This window comes from Poecile atricapillus, chromosome 3 (genome assembly GCF_030490865.1).
Source record: "Poecile atricapillus isolate bPoeAtr1 chromosome 3, bPoeAtr1.hap1, whole genome shotgun sequence".
NCBI lineage: Eukaryota > Metazoa > Chordata > Aves > Passeriformes > Paridae > Poecile > Poecile atricapillus.
In genome coordinates, this window is record NC_081251.1 from 58,898,213 (window position 1) to 58,925,202 (window position 26,990).

At 38.1% G+C, this 26,990-nt stretch overlaps 1 protein-coding gene across 1 annotated transcript in view; it reads right to left on the reverse strand.

Moving 5' to 3' along the window:
* SYNE1 (spectrin repeat containing nuclear envelope protein 1) overlaps positions 1 to 26,990 on the reverse strand; it is a 296,656-nt gene that overhangs the window by 42,140 nt on the left and 227,526 nt on the right. Inside the window, 19 exon segments of the mRNA XM_058833865.1 lie at positions 816 to 1,010; positions 1,715 to 1,949; positions 2,946 to 3,040; positions 6,702 to 6,849; positions 7,149 to 7,303; positions 8,327 to 8,473; positions 9,479 to 9,661; positions 10,865 to 11,069; positions 12,473 to 12,606; positions 14,480 to 14,650; positions 15,367 to 15,522; positions 18,254 to 18,409; positions 18,984 to 19,160; positions 20,690 to 20,839; positions 21,659 to 21,841; positions 22,211 to 22,343; positions 23,235 to 23,431; positions 26,085 to 26,216; positions 26,657 to 26,830. Coding sequence (XP_058689848.1) covers positions 816 to 1,010; positions 1,715 to 1,949; positions 2,946 to 3,040; positions 6,702 to 6,849; positions 7,149 to 7,303; positions 8,327 to 8,473; positions 9,479 to 9,661; positions 10,865 to 11,069; positions 12,473 to 12,606; positions 14,480 to 14,650; positions 15,367 to 15,522; positions 18,254 to 18,409; positions 18,984 to 19,160; positions 20,690 to 20,839; positions 21,659 to 21,841; positions 22,211 to 22,343; positions 23,235 to 23,431; positions 26,085 to 26,216; positions 26,657 to 26,830 — 3,126 coding nt within the window.

Genomic DNA, 26,990 nt, shown 5'->3' on the forward strand with positions numbered 1-26,990 from the left:
TCTGGGCTTTCCATAGGGGCACAGATTCCTCTGGGCATCCATCTGCTCTTGTGTGGGTCCTCCATGGGCTGCAGATGGATCTCTGCTTCCCTATGGACCTCCATGGACTGCAGGTGGATTTCTGCTCCACTGTAGAGCTCCATGTCTCTGCCATGAGCTTCAGGGTAATCTCTGCTCTGGCTCCTGGAGCACCTCCTTCCCCTCCTTCACTGACCTGTGTGTCTGCAAAGTTGCTGCTGTCACATTGGCTCACTCCTCTCTCTAGATGCAATTGTTCCTGTACAGTAATTTTATTCCTTTTTCATCTTCTTAACTGTGTTATCCCAGAGACACTACCTCCATCAGGCTCAGCGTTGGCCAGAAGTGAGTCCATCATGGACCCGACTGGCACTGGCTCCATCAGACACTGGGGAAGCTTCTGGCAGCTTCTCACAGAAGTCATCCCTACAGCTTCCATCCACAAGAACTTTGCCACTCAAACCCAATACAAATACACGTAAAAATTGAACAAAATTTGTGCAAAATAAAATAAATTTTTGCTCTATTTTGAAAATAGAAGTGGTATGGCTATACTTTATTTGCAGTATTCTGGAAATACCAATTACAATATCTACAAAATACAACTGACATGCAAGCTTGTTATGAAGAATTACCACATCCACTTTCAGAGGTGGTGAATGGAAATTGTTAGTTCATGTACTATAAATGCAGTTCCTGTATTTGTGTTTGTCCATTGAGAAAGGTTTCCTCCACCAGGGCTCACAGTGAGAAACCACAAACTTGCTGAAGAAGTACAGAAGAAATTGCACACTTACTTTTAGCAGCAAAGCCAGCTGTTTCTTTTGTTGCTCCAGTTGAGTGCTAACTATCTTCCAGCGCTCCTGGATTTCAGTAAGCTCTGCCTGCAGGGCTGCCTCAGCTCCACTGTCAGCAGAGAGCAGCAGTTGCTTCCCAGCCTCCACAGTGAGGATGTAACTCCCTTGCTGCCTGAAGAGAACTTTCTCTTTAAGCTGAAAATATTAATATTTTTCTGTCAGCTTTGTCCTTTTATTTACAATTAGCACTTAATTACAATTCAATAATTCACTCTCAAGCCCATACTTTAACTGGTTGCATATCCTGTCTTACATATGAGCTATGGTCCAAATACTTTACCCTAATATTTTCACAATCATTTACTGCAGCAGACCTTCAGAAAATTCTCCAAGGAGAGGAACACATGAAAGACTTCTTTCTCCCCCTTAGTGTCAGTATCTCAAATGCTCTTAAGGAGTTCCTCAAGAGCCTGTTATGCTTATAAAGGTTATTATTATTATTATATCCACCTTCCACCTAAAAAGGTTTAAGACACCAAGCTGCTTACTAGATACTGTTAGCCTCTCATGAAGATGAACACACAAGGAATACTTGTTATCTAGTATATGTTCCTCAAGCAGGTCATCACTATCTTTTCAAGACCATTTCACCATGACACTGGCTGAAAACAAAAACAGAAGTAAATGCAGCTTGAGAGCGAGGGCCCAGTAAGTTATTTCTTTCATGTTATTTATGAACTCCACGTTGCTTCCATCACACTTCTGATGTTACACCAGTTCCAAAAAAGAACTGGCAGAGCAGATATTAATCTAAGACAATTTAAAGAGCGTTTTAAATGGTGAAGACAGTAAAAAAGGCAGGGATTTTTTTCCTTTTTGTTCAAACATGCCAGACATACCTGCACTTCATCCAGCAGCACTCTTGCTTGCTGCAATGGGATAGGAACAGTGCCCAGCTCGGTCACTGGCTGACAGGACATCTCCAGCAGCCACTTGCGCAGCTTCTCTGCCATCTCCCTGTAGCGCTGCCACTGGTGGATCCGGCTGTCAATGATCCCCCTCATCTGTTGTGCCCTGCGAATTACTCCTTGCCACTGATTACTCAGAAGAGTCAGATTCAGATTAAATTCATCCCTATTACAAATAGATAAATAATAAAAATACGTATAGTAACCTTCTTACTTTCATATATTTGCTGAATGAAATAAATTGAAGTGCAAAGGAATGTGTCTGTCAGCCAATTGCAAAACACTAAGAGAAAAGCACTGAAGTCTCATGAAGGCTGACTGAGGAAAAGAACTTCACACTTTACATACTGGGAGAGTTAAAGGGATCCAATTTTGAGACCTTAAAAACCCCAAGCCCTTAATGCACAAAACTCTTCTACCTTCTTCCCAGAAATACAGGAAGAAAACCCACAGGTTTTGCCAGTTTGGATTAGTCAAATTCATAGTAAATCATGGAGATTTCACAATTCACCCCCAGATTAACTACTGAGTTCAAAGCAGACATAAGATACACACACCATTAATAAAATTCTCACATTCCAATGAACAGTTCATCTTAGTACTATGATAACCTTGGGAAAGTCAGTGAATAAGCACAGGCGAAGCCACTGGTGATCCACTGATTTTCATTCATTTGATCACAAGCGTTTAAAATAAAATCCCAGGCAACAATGAATTCCTATTCCATCACATTAAGGCTGCAGGTGCTCTTAAATGGCAGTAGGGAATCCTCCTGGCAGAGGCAAATCCCCAGGTGGCATAAATCAAATGCAGTGACACTAAATGTGTCACTGCAAGCTCCTCTGGGGAAAGTGATATGTCGAAAATACATCGGAATAGATATATATGTAACACGCTTGATATTCCAAGATAAATCTTTGCCAGAGAAGCAGCCTCGGAAGGCTGTTGCATTCCCAAATGCATTCACATGTCCCTTAGCATTCTAAAGAACAATGTCTTAAGATCTGGCTAATTAACAGCTTAACCACAATAATAGTAACTTCCACTTCAGAAGAGCATGATCTGAACACTGCCATCTGCTACCGTCTCTGTTTGGAAGTCTCCTGCTAGTCTAAGCACAACTTCACATAACCAGCAGCAGCAAGAATACAGCAATGTCTACCTGTCATCCACCTGTCCTTGTTCTAGGAGGTGCTGGCCATCAGAGATAATTGAATGCAAAATCTGCTGGCGGCTGAACATCTCTGCCTGGAATAGCTGTTGTACAGGAGACAAGGATGTTAAAACAAGATCTTACATTTTAATTCTGTCTGTATGCACTGATAAAAATGAATTTTCATGTATTTAATCTTATTTAATCTTAATTCAATGGGAATTTTGTCATGGCCTTAATAGAAACATATTGCAAACTCTCATTTTAGAGGTACTTGCTGCTTCTAGTGATTATTATTAGTTCTTCCAGACCAATATTATAAAGCAAAATTTTATCAACAGGAATTAGGTTTTATATTTCTGAGTAGAGTTATGTGATCGACATTATAATTTACAACAAAATCCAGATAAGAGTATATTTTGCTTGGACAGAAAGGGCACTTTTTATTTTCTGATATGTTTAAGAATTTCATAATCTTTTGTTTTGTTACACAGACCATGTGTGATAGTGTTATATAAACTTTCAATACATTTTTACATTGTCAATAGAGCTTTAAAAGAAATAGACAGCTATGTATAGGAGCTAGAAAATAATTTTCCACTTCTTCCAAGTTTTCACATTTGTTTTCCAATTTCCCCTACAAATAATAATGGCATAATAAACTTCCGCAATACTTCTTAAACCCTCTTATTACTTAAATGTTACTTAAGACAAAAAATTACCTAATTATTACTTAAGTAAACATAACTCAAGTGTATATACTACTTATATTTATTTTTAAAAACATCTTTTCTTTTAGTAATGGACCACGTCTCTACGTAAGGTTCTTCAGAAATATTTCTATGTTAATGAAGGTACATTCAGGCATCACTGGACCCACTCTATGTTCAAAAGGTTTACAGGGAGAGTCAAAGAAAAAGTATACTGGTATGAAGCTTGAGATATTTTTTCTTCAAGAAGTGATGGTACTTGCAGTTGACAGAAGTTCACCATTGCCTGAACTAAGAGCCATTATTCTCCACTCCATTATATGGCGGCCCACCAGCTCAAATTGTGATTGTACCAATCCCTGCATCTGTACCTCCACATTTAAATCCCTCAAGCACACTGCACGTAGCTTAAGTCTTCTAGATGATACAGTAATTTTTCAAAATGGGATTTTGCCTCTCTGAAAGACTGAGTTAATTCTCAAGTGCTACTCAGGTCATATATTTTCTCATGAAAAGAAATAGTATTGTCTGAGTTCTTTACAGAAATATTTGATACTGTTCTTTGAATACCTTGGCACTTATCATTGACTGAGTATGAATCAGAGGGAAACTGAATGCTATTATTATCTCATGAATGAAGCCACAATAGTGGGGAACTGAGAATTTCAGAAAGCTAAGCAAAAAGGCAAAAATTTTACTTTCTGTCACATCTATTTTTGTCAAGTTAGGGGATATGAAGCATTGGAGGTAACAGCATCTACAAGCATTGTTGACAGATCAAGACTAAACAGAACACAACTGTCTGCAACTGGTTAAACGAGTTGCCTGCCCAAAAACCCCAACCTTTCCCAACCCCCTCCACCTCCCAAAATATGAACGGAAAACTAAGAATCAGCAAAACCAATTCTTTCAAAATGGAAAATGTTAACTTTTGTAATTTTTATAATTGTAACATTTTAGGAGGACAGGTGAAATAAAAGTTTATCAAGCATGATGAACTCTGCTTAGAGTGGATGTACTCAAGCTCTACACAAAAGTAGAGATATTTCGGTCACCACCCACTTCCTTTCCATATTTACACTCTCTGCATAAGAGGGATACTCCGTTGCCTAGGACCACTTGTCACGCAAATTTATTCTCACACGTAGACCACCATGAATCACAGAAGCAGGAGTTCAAACGAGAAGGAAAGGAGGGCAAGTGTTGAAATGCACAACACCAGCACAGTGGGAAGAAATTCGGTAATTGAGTTGGCAAGCAACTTCTTTCCCTTTCCCCTGCCAGCACTTTCTCAAGTGCTTGTCTCAGTGCATTCCCACTGCACGGGTGTCCCAAGCACTGCCCCATGTATTGGAGAACTGTGCAGGAGTGATTACAAGATTGTCCTGGCAGTCTGATGCAGACGTCACTGTTAGCACATGATGTCTGAAAAAGCTATCACCTCCACCTTGTAAAGGCCACTGAGGTGGTTGGGGTCTTCTTTGGGTAAAAAACAGCAAAAGGTACAAGTCACTGGAAAGGCAATAATAGAGCTGGAAGCATTTCAGTATCTATTCTAGGAATTCAGGCGGAAACAGAATATTTTTTCATTATTTTCAAAAACAAAGCAAAACAATAAGAAAATGCATCTCAAGAAGTAGAGATTTGACCCTTTCAGCCACAAGGAAAGAAAATTCTTAGTGACTATCAGGAAGCACTGAAAAGGACATTGTAATGAATTCATTTTGATTGTAAAAAATGCCAAAAATATTAAAAAAAAAATAAAAGCAGGTTACTTTTTTAAGGATGAACTGCAGTATTTAGAAAAACAGATATTAATCATCTTAATTCTGAACTGATTTTACAGTTGCAAAAAAAGGTCTTAACTAGAGTGCCCAAGTAATGTTCATCTGCGCAGATCAAAGTTTCAGGAATTAAGCTGAGATCTCAAGACAAACAAATGCAAGAAGATTGCCCTAACTCCCTTCAAAGAATTCTAGCTATGACTAGATGCAACAACAGTAGGAAATGATCCACTCAGTAATGATTTCTGAACATTCAAATCTCAAAGACCTGAGATGTTTAAACTTACAGAGACTGTCCAGTTAATGCTGACAGCGATGAAAGGAAATCAAATGGATGACATTTGTGAAAGCAAAGGCATTTAGATGCTAAGGCAAATGTATGCTAAAAATGGTTGTGAATTACTTTTTACTATCATACATGCATTCAAACACGATGCTGTGAGATAAAAGGCAGGAGAGGGGGAAGGACATAACTCTTCCTGTAATCCATCCTGAGTCTAGGGGAAGGTCAACTGAAAAAGTTGTGGGAACTGAAACTACTGGGGCCACATGGGAGCTCTGGTATGAAAATTGACTTCTTTTACTTGATCTTTACCAGGATTCTTGGCAGTAACAATATGGGTGGAGAAAAAATGTGCACCACTTGACTTCACAGAAGAATCATAATCTCTGAATCTAGTACTAGTAAAAACTCTGAATCAGTTTTTCCCTGCAGCAAAAGCTGTCCTAGCTCCTGATTTGTTACAAACAAATGACTCTAGCACACAGCAAAGACCAAATCAGCTTGTTCTCCAAGGAAATGTTATCCAATGGAGGCCCCATGGTGATTTATATAACTCAGTACTTGACAAAAAACTCTTCAACATGCTTTTCAAATGCTATATGCATTGATAATTTAGTAAAAAATAAACAAAATCAGAAAAAATATTTTCTCCAGTTAATGAGTGAAGGCAAAGAACCAAACAGCATGCGAATTGTTAGGCTTTTAAAGGAGCTTTGGTTTCCTTGGTACAAATGAATCTGAAGTAGACTAAACATAGAGAACACACACTCATAGGCATAGTGATACATTATACACAGACACTAAAGTCCTCCTCCACGCTGGTTATTATTGACATGGTTGCATGCTCCTGTTTTTAAGTTTTCCTCATATGGTGCACACAAATACAATTCAAGGCATGCTATTGTATCATTCAAAAAAAGAATGTGCATTCTTTCTATGTATAAATAGTATGTGTTTCAGTGATGTATAAATATACATGATTACTTGCCTCGTGTTCCCTCTGCTGCTCCAAAAGCCTTTGGTAGTTTCCTGAAACCTCTACTGCCAACTTCTGCTCAGTCTGTACTAACAAATCCATCCAAGTCCCACATTTCTCCAAGAACGTCTGCTGCTGCAGCAAGAAAGACTGCAACTTACTGAAAGAAAAAAAGAGAGATGGATTTAGGTAATTCCAAATCAGATGGTAATACCTTTCTCACTTACCTGCCTCATTGAATGTATTTAGTCAATACTTAGAAAAGTAGCAGTCCTACTCGTTTCAAATCCTGTTAATTTGTGGCAAAACAAGCATCTCAGCATAATGGCTGTGCTCTTTACTTTTAAGTACACCTGAAAAAAGGCACTTTGGTCAACAAAATACCTGAAACATTTCTATATTCTGCAAAAGGTGTACTTTGTAATTTGTAGAAAACTGTAGAACAATCTCTATCCCTACCTGAATCTCTCTGTAGTCTGAGGTGAGATCAGAGACCAATGTCTGTTCAGGTTCTGCATCCTTTTGATTTCCTTGTCATTCAGAGGAAGCCTGTAACCCAGCTCATTAAGATGGTCCAAATCAGGGGCCATGCTGCTGAACTTCAGCATTTGACTCTGGAACAAACAGTAAAAGTGATTACTGGGAAGTTCCGGAATTACATTATTATTGACATGAAAATTATGAACTAGCACTTAGTTAAATTTAGAATGGCCTTGGCTGCCACCAAGTGGTAAGCAATCTCTATGACAGGGAAAAAAAATGCATTTCCAGTATTCATCTTCTGGTCCCAGACCAGGAGAAGACTTGTGTTCATGTTTAAAAGTGTGCAGAGAAGTATACTTAGATTGCACTAATGTGTTTTGCTGAATTGGGTATTTACAGCTCAGAGCTGAAGAAGAAGGCTGGTGTTTGAAGCTTTATGCCTATACTGTCAAAAAAAGTGAGCTTTTCTCCTTGTTTCTTAGCCTGAATCATAGGCTGGTAAATTCCCACTGACATTATTCAACTTTTTATTTTTAGGTTTTTGTTTGCAGTACAGAAGTACTCAATTCACTCCATAAGTGGAATTCTGTCTGTAGTTAACCTGGATAGAAAAATAATGGAAGATTACAATAACAAAATCAGCGTAGTTGGCAAAGTTCAGCAACTTCCTGTCATGGCCTCTGAAAAAAAAAGAGGGGAAAAAGAAGATCCACAAAGAGAAAAGTGTGCAAGGTGCCAAATGGAGATAACACAGTACACACTATGAATGTTCCTTCAGTATATCAAGTCACCCAAATGTATAGATCTCTTCTTACCTACATGATACACCACTGAGACACAGGAACTGAACAAATTAAAAGGGAGAAAACAAGATGAAGGAAAGCTCCAAAAACTGCTACAGTTTCCATGTCCATTTTGGTCTGTTATTTATTTTATTCTGAACAGTTTGACTGCCCTTTTCATCTTTACTCAGGGACAATGTGACAATCATTCCCTTACTGCCATCAAACTTCAAGTTCTCAGTCTTAACTTTTCATGAGTGGTCATCCTTTGCCACCTGTAGAATGCACACATGGTATCTGTGCATACCCTGCACTGGAAATAACCAGCCCAACAGAAGCAAAACCCCAGCACTTCCTTTGTTTCTTAGTCACCTTGAGTTGCTCCATTCTACTCTGTATTGCTGAGACATCAGATGAGTGACTGGGATCCTGTTCTTTCAATGTTTCTTCTGCTTCTGTTATCCAGGTCTCAAGGACTTCCAGGTTCTTGGCAAAGGTTTGATAGTCCAGAATTCCAGCCTTGAATACAAAAGGATCCACAGTTTAGTAACTTTGGCTTCACAGCCTCCTTATTGACATTACACTCCTGTTTATGGAATTGGCTAGGAGGAATTGGCTAGGAGGAACTGTAACTGCTGCTTTGCTTGCAGACTGTGGAATTATTTGGATTTTTTTTTTTAGGTTAGAAGAGGATTTTTGATCATAGCAAAGGCAACACTTCAGCAAAGTACATAAATGTCTCCTTACTTTGAAATAGATAAACTTTTCTAACATTCTTTTATGAAAGAAACTCCTCTGTTTTATTTATTGCCAGCAGAGAGAACTAGTAACTGCTACTGCAATTTTAAATTAAAAACTTTTCTTGTGTTTTGTCTCCTCACAGTACAGTGATACTGTAATGACCTCTGAGACACTGCTGGATTTCTTGAGTAAATCCTCTTTTCTCTCAAAAAGAAGATGCTATCTTTGTGACTTTTTCATCCAAATAGTTTCCTATGGAATACATTTTTCCACTCCTTTTTTGCTCTTTAGTCTCTGGTGACACAAGCAATTTGGCAACATCTACTAAATAGACTTTGACACAAATAGTAGGTGTCAGTCTGGTCACTGACATTAATAGGAACAGCAAAAAATCAATTCTACACAATATTCAAAATATCTCATTTCTTTTACTGTTGAAGAAATAGGTGGGAAGAGTGGTTGTCTTCAGGGGAGCAGTAGCTGCGGATCCAGCTGTTAGCACTATTGCTGTGTGCAGAAAACATGGCCACCTTGGCATTCCAGACAAGATGTTTTCCTCCATGAGGTTTGCTATCCTTTTCCCAGAATCTGGACCTTCTTACAAGGTCTCTTTGATGGACTTGAGCATATTTTCTACTCTCAGCTCTGGCTTCCATGGAAGTCTAGGAAAAGCTGATTAACAGGTATCACTACCCCCTTTTCCCAGGCAGATTTATCTAGTTTATTTGTCTTCAGGGACCACAGGATGATCCCATCTGAGGACTGTAAATGCTGTCTGTGTACCTGGAGTGCAGCCTGTTGCTTGCGGAGAGTCTGCTCTAGGGTTGACAGACTCTGGTTCAGAGAGAGATGATCAGACTGTATGGCTGCTGCTGCTGAAGCCTCCACCTGGCTTTTTAGCTCCTCCCCCAGCTCTTGAAGAACAACCAGAGACTCCTGTGCTGTTTTCAAATCACTGAGTACATCCTGTGGCAACACATTGAATAAAGACACGCACAGTTAACCTGACACTCTGGTGGTGTCATCATCCACTGATTTAAAGGAAGAATGAAATGAGTGAACTCAGTCACTGTAAGGAAAACTTTTATTTACTACTGCATTTCAACATCAAACTTTCCAGTTGCATTCTGTATGACTTGAAGAATAAAAAAAAAGATATGTCCAAGAACCTGTACTGAAAGGAACAGAAAAAATGCAGTGTGCAACTACCTTTGGGCAAGCCTGAGTTGCTGATGAGACAGTAACTATTGAAAGAGAATTTATTGACATGATTGTGCTAAGCAGTGGCAGCCCTCACTGTGATTTGATTCAGGTAGGCCTCCCTTTTCTTCCTGCTGTGATTCACCAGGAGGGCTGAAAAAGTAACTTTTGTAAATGGCCTAACATAATTGTTAATGAATGGGACATCACAAAATAAATTATTTGAACCAAACAATTTGAATTGCCAGTCCATGGTGCCTGACCATGGCAGCAAATGCTCCAAAAGATAGATCATGAATGCGTTTATTTTGTAAACACTATCAAGTTGGTTTTTTATCACTGCAGTTGTTTTGCTTAAACTGAGACAATTCATATTTTATTTTTTTGGTCAATGACACTTAACATTAACTTATGTTCAAAAGAACCAAAATGTAAGCACAGAGAGGAGATAAACTATTCTGCTGCCTTGAGATGCAACCTTGAAAAAGGAAGAATCTCAAGGTTTCAGAGTGAATGGTGTCTTTCCATAACGAAGGATAAAGACATCTCAATCATTCTGAAAATGTGAACAGTCTTGACTGGTGGCAATATAGTCAAATAATTTTGAGTTTCCTTCTGTTATAAGGAACTCAAAAGAGCTTGGTAGAGATACTTTCCCAAGCATGAATATCTTCATTAAACAGGAACCTAAGACTGAATCCTATGATGTAATTTATCCACCTTCTCCAGACAGAAGACTTTAGATACAAGCTTCTGAAACAACATCACAACAACTAATGGAGGGATCAAAATTTAGAGACACATGAGATTTGAGCTCTCTCTCCTACGTCTAAGCTGCATCAGCAAAATGAAATAGGTTAGTACACACGATTCCAAAACACCAACTACAGAGTTTAGCAACAGAGAGCTTCTTGAGATTTTGTTTGGCCCACAGAGCTGAGAAAAGCTGCAAAGCTTAACTGTACATACATTGCAGTCCCGAATCCAAGTAGTAACTTCATCATCAGCGATGTCTTTGCTGGTTGCAGTCTTCAGGAGTTCATTGGTCTGGTCTTCTCGCTGGTGGACTGTGGAAGAGCACTGCTGGTAGCAGTCCTTGTACCTCTGCCACAGCTGGAGTAGGGCCCTGCTGGCACGCAGCCGCTCTGCAATCTCCTGCAGGAGGTTGTTCCACCTGGGGAAGAGACTGCATAAGTGACCGAAGCCTGGGAGTCCACAACAACTATCCATGGCCCTTATTCTCTCTGCTGTTTCCCATGGTCTCTTGACTTAAAAAAAATTGGTAATAATCAAGATCCAGACATTTGGTGAAAATAACACCAAACCAAGAAATTTGTGTTTGAATTCTAAACCAGGCTGTGCTGAGCTGTCACAATTGTGTGATCTGTGCTGCATTTTGGATGCTGTTTTTTAATGCTGGTGGTCAGAGCTGAAGCACACTTTTTGAAATGAACCTCCTGCTATTTCCACTTAGTACCCTCAGCATCACCAAGTATCCATGGCCAACCATGCACTGCCAATAGCGGATTCCTGTGAGGGTTGAAGATGCCCAGAACAGCTGTAAATGAGGCACCATTTCTTCTCCTGCCATTTCCTCCCAAACTGTAACACAGTATTTAAAGTCATAAAGCTCTGTGTAACTCACTTGTAAAATACTCCCAGACATATTAAAAATCTTTATATTTCTATTATCTAATTAAATATCTAATCTCCCTTTGAATTCCTTCCTAGAATAATTTCCCATTGTATTTTTTGCTCTAATAGCAACCATGAACACATGCTTTCTCAAATGTGCCTAATTGTTTCCTTACTAAAGAAAATCACAGTATTTCTCAATTATTATTGCATGATGAAATGCAAAGGTTTTGGAGCAAAAATTCTGCCAGCCATCACTGAAACTATTAAATTCTATGGTATCTTTTGTGAAATGGGGTTAAATAATCCCTTCTCCCACTTTTGGTTTCTAGGACAGGACTGAATACAGATTAAAATAAATGTGATGTGATTCTGTTTTCAAAAAAAAAAATCCCAATTTTCCAGCAAACTATGTTTTTTTCTTCTGGATCTTCCCTTCCTGTATCTGAGAAAACCCTTTGATTAGTTCTTGCCTGAAATCAAATCTGGGGAAGCTGTTTGCCAAGGTACTGGTGAGGGGCTTAGATCTTCCTGTCTATGATGCCCTTCCTACAACTAGAAATAGCAACCTAAAATTTGAGGAAGCTGATGATAACCATTGAAACACTGCAAACAAAATTTTCAGACACAATTCTCAAATTTCAAGCACAGTATTATTTTCCAGCATGGTATTTATGAATCTTATTTGGCGGTCAAGCACAGAGCAAAACTACTGACATTAATGCCCAAATGCTCACTGGAGAAGGTGTTTCATTTATTATAAGCAATAAATGAGAGTTTTACTCCAGTCCTTGGCAAAAGGAATAATCCTTCCTGTTCCAACAAACCCCTCATAACCCCAGGAACTTAAAATAATAATATTTAAGAAAAGTAGGGATAATGGAAAACTGGATAATGGATAAATACAGATTTGCAACTGAAATCAACAAAGATATTTTCTACCTCATATTCACTTCTTTCAAGGTGTTGGTAAGTGTTTCAGTCACTGGTGGGTGACATTCTTTCAACAATTCATTGGTCACAGAACCAAATTTCTGTAAGCTATTCTCTTGTTTTTCCAATTCATCTTGTAGGCTCTAGAGTAGAATAATAACGAAACAAAACCAACCCACAAGTTAACAAAATTTCAAGATGTAGAAACATTTCAAAATAGTATGCATCAATTGCATTAGATTATGAATGAAAACTTACTTTATGTGTTTCATATAAATAGGTTATTTAATATAAAGATTAATTTGATTTTATATCAAATAGAGCAAAAAGTAAATTTTAATCTTGTATTTTTGCAAAATGTAAAAATCTTGTAGAAGAAATTATTTTAAACAAGTACTTTCATACAGAATGAGTAAGCACATGGACTGATTCAGATTTAAAAACGTTAACAGATGGTTGAAAACTAACTAAACAACATTTTCCTGTTTAGAACAAGATGAAAAAGTAACAACATTAAGAAAGCTATATTCTGACAAAAGGGTCTCGCTCCTTCATTTACCACCCTGATGTATGTCTGTCAGGGAAGTGTGTTTTGTCCAGCAGACGGAAGTGGGACTGATGAGGGACTGATGAGCATCTCTCTCACAAAAAAAGGCTGAGGGAGCTGGTTCAGACTCAGGAAGAGACAACTGAGAGGGGATCTCATTATCACACATAAATATCTTAAGGGGGAGTGCCAATACGATGCTTCCAGGCTCTTCTTGGTGGTGCCCAGCAGTGGGACAAGAGGCAGCGGACAGAAACTGATGCACGGGAAGTTCCAGCTGAACATGAGGAAGAAATTATTTACTGTGTGGGTGACTGGACCAGAGAGAGTGTGGAGTGTCCTTCACTGGAGATATGCAAGAACCATCTGGACACAATCCTGTGCCATCTGCTCTGGGATGATGCTGTTTGAGCAGGGAGGTCAGACCAGATGACCCACTGTGGTCTCTTCCAACCTTACCCACCCTATGACTCTCTGAAAATGCTCTTTTTTCTTTTTTTTAAACTTAAATATTTTTTGCATATTATTACAGTTTGAAATCCCAGCAAACCTCACCCTGAGTTTAAATTCAAAATCTTAATCAGAAAAAAAAGTAATTTTCTGTACCTACTGTTTAACCAACTACTTCTCTCTAATGTGTAAAATCCAGAAGAATGGCTGTCAAGTCCATTCTTGGATTCTCTTTAAATCCTGGATTTGAAAGTGCTGTCCATGCTTAGTATAAGTAATATAATACTTTGGTTTTATATATGTCTGGAATTCAAATCACACAAATATTTAAATTATAATGTAACTTTAAATTTGCTGGTAAATAATAACAGAAGAACAGCTTAAGAACAACAGAAGTTCTTCTAATTCGGGCATCCAGAAATGTTTGCATAATTATTTTTCATTTCAAAGATGAAAACCACTGTTGAAATAAAAGGGCTTTTATGTAATAGAACAATAATTTAAATATTTGTATTTAATTAAATTATTTATTTCGATTATTATTAATTTATAATTTTATAAAAGGAATCTCCTTGTATTTTATGCTTTTTTACAATGGTAAATTACTAGAACATGTGAGTGTCTCAGCTCCTGAAACATTATCTTTTTCTGATTATCAATCTACTGCAAGGTTGCTGGGGGTCTAAAAATGTGATCTCAACATGCACCTGTAGCTCTGAAGCCTGATGAAGTAGCATGAGAAACTTTAGTTTTAATGGCCATTAGCTTAATTTAAAAACTTGTAACAATTTGATGGTATTGCTCAAATTATAAAGAATGGCATAAAAAATCTAAAAAGAAGACAACTATCCCAAATTAATTTTTCTGCAAAATGAAACATGCAGTGGCTGGTTTATAATGTGTTCTTTTAATGTCATGTGATTTTAATGTGCCAGTATGTCTTTACTTCTACTTCTTATAAGCCAAAATCTACAGTTATCTGCAACCATGCAATTTCAGAGAAAATGAACTCTTTTCACCTGAAGTTTATCAACTTGGACTTTCACAGCTTCCAGAGAACCAGTAAGAAGATAAAAACGGGACAAAGAATATCTGGCTTCAGTCAGGTAACTGTTTAGTTCTTCATAAGCCACTTTGTAAATGCTCCATTGATCAAGAACAGATTGCAACAATATCTTCAGTTGGCTAACCTGGGAGGAAGGAGGAATAAACACAAAAGTAAATTAAAAGCATTCCAGCTAGTTGGGATATCTTTAAATTATTTTCTTTCTTTGGATCTCACATGGTTCTTGTCCTACATGCCTTATCTTAAACCTATTGAATAATGAAGATTTTGTACAACCATCAGCTGGGTTTACATTGGGAATAGCATAAAGTTCTTCATTTAATAAAGGTTGGATGGAATGGACTGTAAAGATGTCAAAATTCATTTTACTTTAGTCCAGAGTAGGATCAAGTGAAATTTCTTAAGACTACACACATCTCTAAGGCAGGAAAATTGGCCTATGGAAGCAGAGAGGCTAGCACTAACAAACTGCATTCCTCCTAAGAAGACAGACTGATGTTGATCAAAGTTTGAATGCTGAAAATTAATGCTGATCTCTTCCTTATTCTGTGAGACCTGTGGGCTTGAAAAATTAATTCCTGAAAGGTAATTTGGTTCCTTTACACTAAATATCAGGGAGCATCTAAAAAGCTTCATTTACAATGACTAGAAGCACTGCTGAAACAAGAAAAATTATACCCTTTGTATGTGGAGTGTACACAGAAACTTGGAGATTGATTGCTAGAGACATGGAAAGAGGGACACAATTCAGAAGAAATCCAATAGCTGCAACTGCTAATTCCCCCTCTCCTCCATGCCTTATTTCTACAGCTGTAGTTTTCCCCTCACAGATTCTTTTACCATGTGATCCAAATTGGCCCAGGAATGGTTAATTTCTTGCAGTGTATTCATAACAGCAGAAGAGACTTCTTCTTTCTTGTTCTGTACTAAAGAAAGACCACTCTGTTCTACATTTTCTACTTCTTTTTCCTTTGCTCTTATTGATTCTTCTAATTCCTAAAAAAAAAAAGAAAAAAAAGATACCTGAGTATTTTTTCTTAATTGACTAAATAACACCTTCATATAGAAAAGATGGCCATAAGCTCCTTAGTTTAAAAAACAGGACACATGCTGTCATATTTTGACTTTTTATTCTCAAGACATTCACAACTCATCAGCAATTTCATTGAATTTTTTTTGTTCCCTTTGAAGTCTAGCAGTTTGTTGATTTAAATAGAAGCATGTCCTCTATGTAAAACTTCTGTATAATTTTCTGCTGTCTTATAAGAGTAAAAAACTAGTTGAAAATAGCCATTCCTAACCGGGAAACTACCTATATAATTTCACAGCATGGTGCAGTCAGATCCAAGAAAGTCCTGCAGTGCTCTGACTCATAGGGAAGCTCTGGGGCTTCAGGCAGCACAAACACTGAGTCTGAGCAGAGTGGGGCAGTAAGGCTTGCAGGCTGCAGGTCAACACAGATTTGTGTTTACCTGTCAGTATGATACCAAAAGCACACTGTGAGGTGGCAGCAACCTTGTGTTACCCTTCCATTAACCATGTGATCTCAGGTTATTTTGTCATTTTCTGCAAGCCTCTCCTTACTGAGAGAAACAGATCAACAGAGAAAGAAAAGAATAAAGCAGAACTCTGGTCAGCCTGAAAACCCAGGTTTTTAATAAATTCCACTCCCTATGAATCCCAAAACACAACAAGAATACCATTGCCATAAGAGACTTTACATTGTAGATATCTGGGAAGGTATTTGGAGCAAAATTATCTCCACTCTTGCAAACACCTGTTAATAGAATTTATCCCTCCACAGATACGACACACTTTTGTCTATATACATATTTGTGAGAGCATTTTTGTGGCAATATTTATTCTCAGTCTTTTTTTTTGTTGTTTTTCTGTATTACTTCACATTTCTTCAAACATCTAGCCATGGCCTTGTTCCAGAGCAGACAGAGTAATAGATCATTTTTTATTCAGCTGACAACAACACAAACCCTTCTAAGTTGAACGTACTAAAGCTGACTTTCCAAAAAGTGTATTTTTACACTGAAAAAAGTAATTTTACTTTATACAAGTTTGCTCCAAAATTCAGAATGTAAGATAAGCATAAGTTTCAAACACCAAGACCAGCAAATATTTCTGTTTCTCTCTGAAAAAGGCTTTTTTATTAATAATTTAAAATTCATAATTGAATTAAAGATGCATTATTTTTTCTAACCTCTGTCAGGAAAAAATGGTTGACTCCACTTATTAAAATAACACTAAGCAGCAACTAACTTTGGTTAATAAACTCCAGCTTTTGCACCAGTCAAACCAGGTATCTGGGAGTGTCTGATACAGTTATTTCTTAAACAATTTGTTCCTCTGCTGATCAAAGTCTTGCCATCATAACTAACTCCCCAAGTGTATTTGTTAACTTCCCTGAGCAAAAGGAATCAAAAAGGTGATAAATCAGATTCATCTTTGAACTCCAGCCAAGCACAGACTGCTGATTATGTCAGGCTATGTTAAATTACCCTTGCTTCAGTTGTATGGGTTTATTGTGCTGAAACCATAAAGATACCTGAATTAAAACTAAGCACGTCAGACATATTGAAAACTCAGGTCAACAATTTCAGAAAAAAAAATTTGACCTCTACCATATCTGGCCTAACCACCCTATTTGCCTTTACAGAAACAAAGGTAATAGAGCAAATTATTTTATACATTTCATTTGATTTTACAGCTGTTCTCTTTGTGAAGAGATGAATGCTAGATTATATTTCTCCCATCAATTAAATTCATGCAGGAAAGAAACATAAATATAAACACACTTCCTCACTCCCTTTTATGGTGATGAGAACACCAAGATTTTGTGCATTCAGTTGGCCTGACAGAGTTTTAATTTGATTTGGCATGCAATTTATTTTATGGTATCTGGTAGGACAAAGTTATTTTGAACAAAAGTTATGTGATGCCTGACACTGCGTGAAGGCCTTGTCTATCAATTCAAAAGTATCTGTTCTGCCTACACACCTGTAAGCTTTAGCTCTGGCCTGGCAGCTCCAGGGGTAAGCCTCTTACTATCTAAGTATGTGCTACTCTGAGTAAGATGTTCAGAGATAACTGCGATACCCAGTTCACTGCTGTGTTGTCCTTGTATGAATTCCATGTGAAAAACTGTTGTGGTTCAAACCTATTTGCACTATGTATAGCTGCACTTTGCCTCATCTCATCTTTGCACATCATAATCATGACTCTCTTTCCTTTTCTGGATATTTAAAAAAAGCTACTACAACAACAAAATTCCCAGCTTTCTGAATGGAAGCATAAAACTTCCTTGGATTGTAGAATTTTTCTCTGAATAGTCAGGTGGAACATATGAGATGGAAAAAGAATGGAAAAAAAGTGGGCCATGGAGGAAAGATAGCAAAAAGGCAGAAAAACCCCTTAAGACTGGCTAAACAGACATGACAACATATTCCTTTGACAGTCTTCTAGTTCAGTACGCCTGGCAAGCTTTGAAATGTCCAGTGTAAAAATAACGACAACTTTAGTTCGTCTTAAGCAACTTTGAGACACTATGGCTCCTTTCTCCTCTTTTATTGCTTGCACCTTAGGAATGACATCTCTCCTTCACTGAAGTCAAGAATTGAGTCATTGACTTCACCAGTATGAGGATTTCACATGGATTTATCAAGTCTTGTTTCAAACTCTTGGAAAGAAAACACTATTATTTGTAAGTAGACATTACCTGACAGTCTTTCAAAGCACTCTGCACTGAAGCCTGGTCTCCAATTTTTTGTTGCTGTTTCAGCTTCTTCTCTTGGGTTTCAAACCAAATTTTTAGGCACTGCACATTATTTTCATATTCTGTCCAGGATTCCTGCAGACCTTCCAAGAGCTGGATCTGCAATGAAAAATGAGTAGACACTTTCTCATACAATTATCTTTATTTTTTTATATAAATCATTGAAGATCAATGCAAAGTAATGCCTTCTTGGAATTCAGTGCTTTCACTGAAAGCAAGTTTAAACATATCTAGTATTTTAACAGAATTAATAATAACCCTGGTTTCATTCAGCTTGGGGAAAAGAGGACAAAAGAATCATCTCACTGTGCTGTACACTCCTTGTAGAAAGGCATGGAGAAAACGGTGGCAGACTATTCTGGGAGATATTCAATAAAAGGAGAAGATAAAAAAGTCACAAATTGCAACATGGGAAATCCTGATTGGGAACAAGACAAAAACTTGTCCCCCACTGGAGTGTTTAAGCATGAATCAGCTACCCAGAAGAGTTTGTGGAATCTCTCCTTGGAAATTTTCAAGATTCAGATAACCAAGTCCCCTTTGATCTAACTGTAAAGTTAGCACTGTTTGAGAAGACTGGCCTAGATGACCCTCAGAGGCTTCCAACCATTATAATCTTAATGTTCTATGCATTTTGACAGTTCACTCCAGAGCAGTTAGGTTTTTTCTATACCTTTTCTGTTATCAGGCCTTGTAGGATCTGCCAGCGCCTGTTCATTGCTCCAAGCTGTTCTGCAAAATCAGTTTTGTCACTGCGTTTACTTTCAACATCCTGGCTGCTGATTTGTAGCACTGATTGATTCACAAAGTCAACAGTCAACTGTTTGCAATTTAAATCTATCTTGAAACCCTAGGAAAAAAAAAAAAAAAAAATTGAATTACCAAAGCAGCATGAAAGTTCCACAATTTCTCACCTTCCTGCAAAATACAGGAACAATGTTCAACAGCTACATCTTTATCACAATTCAGCTAGAAAGCTTTTTTAGCAATTGACCAGGAATTAGAAAACAAGTCCCTCCCACTGTAAGCAGAGAGAAGGTTCAGCACCACTTGATAAAGCTCAATAGACACAAGTTCATGGGACCTGATAAAATGCATCCCAGGGTCCTGAGAGAGCTGACTGATGTTGTTGCCAAGCCACTTTCCACCATATTTGAAAAGTCATGGTGGTCAGGCCAATACCCAATGACTGGAAAAGGGGAAACATTGCTCCTATATTTACAGAGGAAAGAAAGGAAAATCTGGGGAAGTACAGACTGGTTAGCCTTACTTTTGTGTCTGGGAAGATCATGGAACAGATCGTCATGGAAGCAATGTTAAGGCACATACAAGACAAAGATGTGATCCAAGACAGCCAGAACAGCTTTACTAAGGGCACATTGTGCCTGACCAATCTGGTGGCCTTCTATGGAATGACTGCACCAGTCAACAAGAGAAGACTGACTTATGCCATCTACCTAGAATTCTGTAAGGCACTTGACACAGTCCCAAATGACATCCTTATCTCCAAACTAGAGAGACATGGGTTTGAAGGGTGGACTATTCTCTGGACAGGGATTTGGCTGGATAGACACAGCCAGAGGGCTTTGGTCCATGGCTCTGTGTCCAGGTGGAGACCGGTGATGAGTGGTGTCCCTCAGGGCTCTACTTTGGGACCAGTGCTCTTTAATAAGCTTTATCAATGATGCAGTGAGATCAGATGCATCCTCAGCAAGTCTGCAGAGGACATGAAGCTGAGCAGCACAGTTGATACAAGTAAAGAATGGGACACCATCCAGGGGACCTAGACAAACTTTACAACAAGGCCCATGAGAAACTCATGAAGTTCAACAAGTCAAGTGCAAGGTGCTGCACCTGGGTTGTGGAGATGTACTCATTGAGAACAGCCCTGCAGAGAAGGATTTGGGAGCTCTCATGGATAAAAAGCTGGACATGAGCCAACAGGGTGCACTCACAGCCCAGGAGGCCACCTGCATCATGGGTTGCTTCAAAAGAGGAGTGGCCAGCAGTTCCAGGGAGGTGATTCTGCCCCTTGGTTCTGCTCTTGCAAGACCCTGCCTGGAGTACTGCATCCACTCTGGCAGATCTAATAAGGTTTTAATAATGTACATATCACTTTGGATTTTCCTAGCAATTAAGGTAAGCATATTAAAAGTTATATTCCCTCCATAAGTAAACAGAAGAGTAAAAGTAATTTTGGCTTCTTTTCCACAGTATCAAATATTTTGCAGTTCTAACTTGTATACAATTCCAACCACTCCACTAAATTGGTGAATTTTTTTCCCTAAATCATTTATATTTTACATATTTATATATATTTAATTGTGGTAATAATGAGAATAATTCAAAAGGAAAATTAATAATATTGCAACTCAGTACCTTGTACTTCTGGACATAACCCTGAATTGCTTTCTGTCCTACTACATTTTTTATATTTTCTTCATCCTGCTGAATTACATTTTCCATCAGCGAAATCCAGCTCATAACTTCAGTGATGGCATGGCGAGAAGGAATTTTGTCCATCTGGAGCTGTTGAGATAACAGATTTGTAACTCATGTTGTGAAGAAAATGGGTAAGAATTCCTTGCTTTGCATTTACACAGTTTCAGTAGCTGATGGAGTACTGCTTGCCTGCATTTAATCACTCAAGAATATGTTCTATGACATTTTTAGGTGGACATATATGTTTTTCATTACAAGGACTACAGAATGACATTGTTTTGTTTGCCATCACAGAGTCAGTTAAGATTTGTGACCCTTCCTCTCTCCCCATAAATCAGTTATTACTAACTCTGAGGGCATTCTAAGCTGCAAGTTAAAGCAACAGCTTACACTGATAACTCCCTAGCAACTACATATTAAGACAACTTTTCAATCAGTATAATTCTCAAAGTTCAGTATTATAGCATTAAAACCCCAAAACTGCACAAGTAAAAAGTCTCTTGTGCCTATACACACTAGCAAAAATCAAGAATGTTTTTAGACCTATTTCATCTTTCACAGACTTGAACCTAACCTACTCAATTTGAACAAAAACACTACCCAAACCTGACAGGGCACAAGGAAAAACCCCCTTTTCCAGAAAGCATACCAGTGTGTAGAAAAAAACCCCACCTGGTGTTTCACTAAAATTTAACAAATATAACTATGGACGTCTGAAAGTAATACTTATGGGTACTGGACAGGCAGGATTTGAAACTAAGCATGAGCCTTCCCACAATAAAACAGGAATAACTTTTTTCCTTATCTTTCCTCACATGGAAAAATTGAGAAAGGAAGCAACTAATTAGTGCCAACTGTACAGACTCAGTTTTCTCGAATATCGAAGGCCATTACTGGCTTTCTTACCTGGTGTAACTTCTCTTGCACTGCTGGGATTTGTGTGAGAAGCTCTGTCCACTGGGTTTCGATGTGGGACAATCCTGCACGCAATGCAGCTGTATCTACTTTCTTAAGCCTGAGGAGCTGGTTCCCAGTACTCAGGACAGAAGATTTCTGTGATGATTTAGCATCCACCTCTTTTGAAAACTCCTGTAAGCAGAACCATTTTTTGTGGAAATAATTAGGTACTTTTTTATTTTACTTAGACTTTTAGAACCTCAGAAAGCTAAGAATATCCTCCTTTCCCTTTAAAACTTTTTATTAGTATTCATCAGCTGTACTTCAGAATAAGAACAAAAACTGTGTTCAGTCATAAAACCTTTTTTTTTTTTTTTAGAATCCTCAAGATTTACAATCTTTGTATATAGCAAAGAAGTGCTTAATGTGCACACATACCAGCATTTTGAAGGACAGCATACCTACGTACTCATCAATTATGAGAAGTATAACCATTTGGTTAATCAACTGTGTAACTGTAATTGCAGAGAAATAGATGTCCCGGGTTTGTGAACAGCTTACCAAAAAGGAGTTCAGGTGGTCTCGGACTGTTTCTAGTTCCTGAGGAACAGTCAAAGACTGCTGGCTCCAAAACTCAAGTCGCTCCTTTGCAGATTGCAACCACTGTGTCAATTCATTTGATTCACTCTGATACCTAGGAAGATGTTTAAAGAAGACGAAAACAGTCATTGCTACTTCTTCCTTCCAACTGAGCAGTCTTTCCTCCATGTGTTAGAGGAAGACATTGAATGTCAGATCTGAAATTTTTTTTTAATCAAATTTCAGAAAAATTCTGAAGTAATTTAATTTTACAGACAGGCATGATATCAGGAAGGTCCTATTTTAGCCACTATGCTCACAATTTCTAAGAGTACTTAAGTTTTGCCTTTAGAAAAAAGTTTAATGAGGGCCAGTCACTTTGGACAAGCTGTAACCCCACCCAAAGCACATCAACAGACTTTTCACTTCCATTACAAAGCTCAGTGTTCCTAAATCTTTACCAAGAAGGATCTCAGAGCAGAAATTAAATTTTTTTTTCAGAAACCAAGCAAGTAATGAGATAACAGAATATGAGTGTCCACACATAAGCCAGGGATTCACAGACAAAGCTTCTATGCCAATTAGATAATTAATTTCAAAAGTAGCATATGAACGTTAGCAAGGTAGCAAAAGCTCCCTTCCATATACACAATGACACAGACACACAAGAACCCAGAAGCTGCAATGAATCCACTAAAACATGCTGAGGCTACTCATGTCACCCAGCAAAGCACACAACTTATCAACCTATATGCACATGGGGCTTCTAAATAAATCATCTAAGAAAGTAATTTTCTCATTTCTTTGCACCAGCTCTTATCTGCTTTATCTTTTATTATAAATGAGAAACTACAACAGCACTTCTATGGAACAGAAGAGCTGTTGAACTATGACATACTTTTCCTTCTTTCTTTCAAATGTTGAATCAAATATGTCTGGATCTAGAATGGCTTTGACCTGAAAAGCACATGTGAAGATCTTTATATTTATCATTGCACAGCATTACCTTGTCCAGTGCTTCAGTATTGTCTCCAGCCTGTGAAGCTCCTTGGTGACTTTGCTGGTGTTACTTAACCAGCGTTCTCCTAGTTGGTTCAGTTGACCTTCGAGTTCTGAGCAGCTAACAGAAAAAAGGAGCCTCTTCCCATCATCTAGCACTTGGTATAATTTAGGTTGGTATTCAGTCAGGTTAGATCTCAGATGCTGTAATGACAGAGAAGGTTAGATAACTGCTACCACACTTTCTTAACATTTAATTTCCTTTTACTGCAATTTGTTGCATATCCAATGTCACCACAGAACATCAATTTTTATTTCTGCTCCAGCTCTAGAATTCCCCAAGAACCATCATGAAGGTAATCTGCTCAAAAGCTGAACATGTTGCCACAAACCCAATCATGTCCATATGTCTATTGGCTCCTCCTTATGATGAACTTCTCCTACTCCTTTGTCTAGATATTCTATACCTGAAACTTTACCAGAACTTACTTTACCATCTGCTGAAATGAATGTTAAAGACGTCCAATATAAAATTATTAACAGTGGTTCCTCTTCATCCCTTCCAATGCCTATCTTCAGCTCTCTGGACATCTCACTCTTTTACCAACCTACCTTTCTGCTCTTCATGGCTACAAAACAGAAGATCATCCCATCCATCCAAACCCCTGAACACACAGAACAATTTTTATTGCACAAGAAAGCAAAAAAGGTAATGAAAAAGGAAAGGCTGTTAATACTATTACCCAGAATGAACCTGGAACTGAGACAGATTTAATTTAAATGGTGATTTGTGGATGGGTAAAATAAATAGTACATGTGAGCAAATATACCTGCTAAATTCCACCATCATTATACAAATACTATGGATTTTAAAAACAGCTGTACATTGGTATAAGTTTGAGTGTGAAATGTACATGGATTCCCATTTTTCAGTTCTGTTGAAAGTAATCTGAATATAAAAGGTACAAAACTACCAATCTTATAGTGAGCACATGACCTTTCTATCACTCTTATTTCCTCTTTCACAAAAATAGAGCTTATAATAGATTTGAAAAAAATTATCTTTATGTGTAAGTCTGTGTATTTACACAAAACATATATACAAAATTGAAAATTCCCGGACAGTGGCTTATTCTAAGATAATCATAAATTTATTATGATGGATTTTAAAGCTAAATGTGGCCAATTAACAAAATCTATGATATAATGGAATACAAGAATCTGGATTTGAAAAACCTAGTTTATGTAACTGAAAAGAAAAACAAAAGAAGAAAAATAATTTAGGGTTAGAACCAACACAAAATGATGCCTAGCATCAAACAAACAATCCCCCCACACACAATAGATTGCTTATTTTCCTCATAACATTGGAAAATCAGAAAGCAACTGGTAAAGCAACTAAAAAGATAACACAAAGTCAATTTTCAAAAAAAAATTGACAGACATTTTTCTGTAAAACAAAAAAAGAGAATATAAAAACCCCAAGTAAAATGTCTAGTATAAGGAGACAAAAACAAACCACTAGACCAAAGAAACAGGATGTGGTAGAAAGCCTGTACTTAAACTACTTGTTGCATCTGGGGAGGAAGGCAATTTGAGGAACCACAGGCTGTTCAGTCTCACCTTGCTCTCTGGAAAGATCATGGAGTCATGGAGTACATCCTCCTGAATTCCATTTTCAATGACAAAAAGGACCAAGAGGCAACCAGGAATATTCAACTTAAATTCATTACCAGCCTTCTATGACAAAATTACTGTCTCTGTGGATCAGACTGACTTCAGCATGACCTTTGATACCATCTCTCACAGGACCCTCCTCTAGCAGCAGAGACAGTTCATGGCTGGATAAATGCAGTGTTGGTGGGCTGAAAATGAGCTGCATTACCAGTATCAGTGCTGGTGATCAAAAGCTTGATGCCTGGCTGGCAGGCTGTATTGGGCAGAGTGCTCCAGAGATTATTGATATTTTATCCCAAATATCTTCAACATCTTAATGGCATGGATCATGGCAGCCAGCATTCCCTCAGTAAATTTCTGGATGACACTAATCCACAGGATTAGGGAGAGCAGTTGGGACAAAAAAAATGGCAGACTGATTCCAGAGACTCTACTAAACTAAAGGCTGGAGACAGCAGAAACCTTGGAAGTCTGAAGAAATGCAACTTCCACACCTTGGGCTGACTAGCTGTGTTTCTCGGTACAGCTTAGGAAGGAAATTAGTAGTGTATTTAACCTGGAGCTTATAAGGCAAGCCACAGCTCTATATTAGGCCTGTATTAGGGCTGTGAACAACCAGATGAAGTTATTCTGTTATCCTCATCTAGATGGTGCTGATGAGGCCACATCTACTCCTTCTGATTGTGCTCTGACCCATCTCTCACTGAGCTGAGGAAGAAGGAAATGGTCAGGGTCTGGTGTAGAACTATTAAGTTATTTAGGGACCTAGAGCACATATCCTTCACAAAGAGGGTGTGGGAAATGTGCTTGCTTTAGATTGATGAGCAGGAGGCTAAGGGCCAATCTAACAAAGATCTACAGCTGTTTGAGCAGAATTAAAAAGATGATTGAGGTAAATGCTCCTCAGTAGTGCCACACAGTACAAAAATGACATTGGTGACAAGCAGAAAGTTGATGTTACTGACTGGGCATTACATAAAACCTTTTATAGCAGATGGTGGTGCAGGCCTGCAACTGGTCCTCTGGTCAGCTGTGGGACATCCATCTTTTGAGGTTTCCAAAGCTGTTGCTGATCCAGCCCATGGCAACTGTAATGCTTCAAGTGGGAGGCTGGACTTGATGACTGTCAGAGATCCCTTTAACCCCTTTTTTCTACAGAGAATATCTACAAAGCACCAACCTGAAAAAGTGTAATCCTGTCTGTAAGCCTGTCTTCTGTCTCTTCTACCAAACCAACAGTGGGGATGTTTCCTTCAACAGACTCCAGCTGTCTGGTGAGTTCCTGGTAATCTTCATCCAGATGCATCCAGGTCTACAAGCACAAATTATCCATGTATATGGTAAATCTGGGTATCTACAAATTTTACTACTTTTTTTTTTTTAATCCAAAATCCTAGAGCTAGCTACATGGTTGTGAAAGTACAGAAATCACAGTACAAATGTCCAGTGAACCTGTAAAAAGACACCATCCCTGTGCCAAGCTCAACTTTTGGTAAGAACAAATGGATAAAACTATCATGCTCTCCTTAACCAGCTAAAGCCAAGCAGCTTTTTAGACTTAGAGGAACACAACTTGTCCTCCCTGAAGGTCCCAACAATTAAATATAGAAGACTGTAGTCTATCAGTGCTTTCCGTGTATGACAAAATGGACTGATGCTCATCAATTCTGTCCAAGCATAGGAAATCCGCATTATAGAATGTCCTGGTGGTTGATCACAATGAAGTATAGAAAAGGCCACATAAATTCTCACCTCTAGAATGTATTCCAGCTCCACACCTCGTTTATGAGCCAGCTTTAATACAGCCGAAGCTCGTGTCATCATCTCTGAATGTGACTGAGTTTCCTTCAAGAGGGCAAGGCTACTCATCTTTCTAAAAAGTGTTTCTGTCAGGATCATGTGAGACTCCAACCCTTGAAAATATTCCTAAAAAATTTGGATGTGAGGGAGAGGGAGAATAGAGAAGAGGAAGTGCAATTGTTACTCAATTCATTACCACTAAAAGAACACTTAAAGATATAAGCAGCACAATCATCTACATAGAATTAGGTAAACTTTTCACTTCACAGCATTTCATGAAATCCAA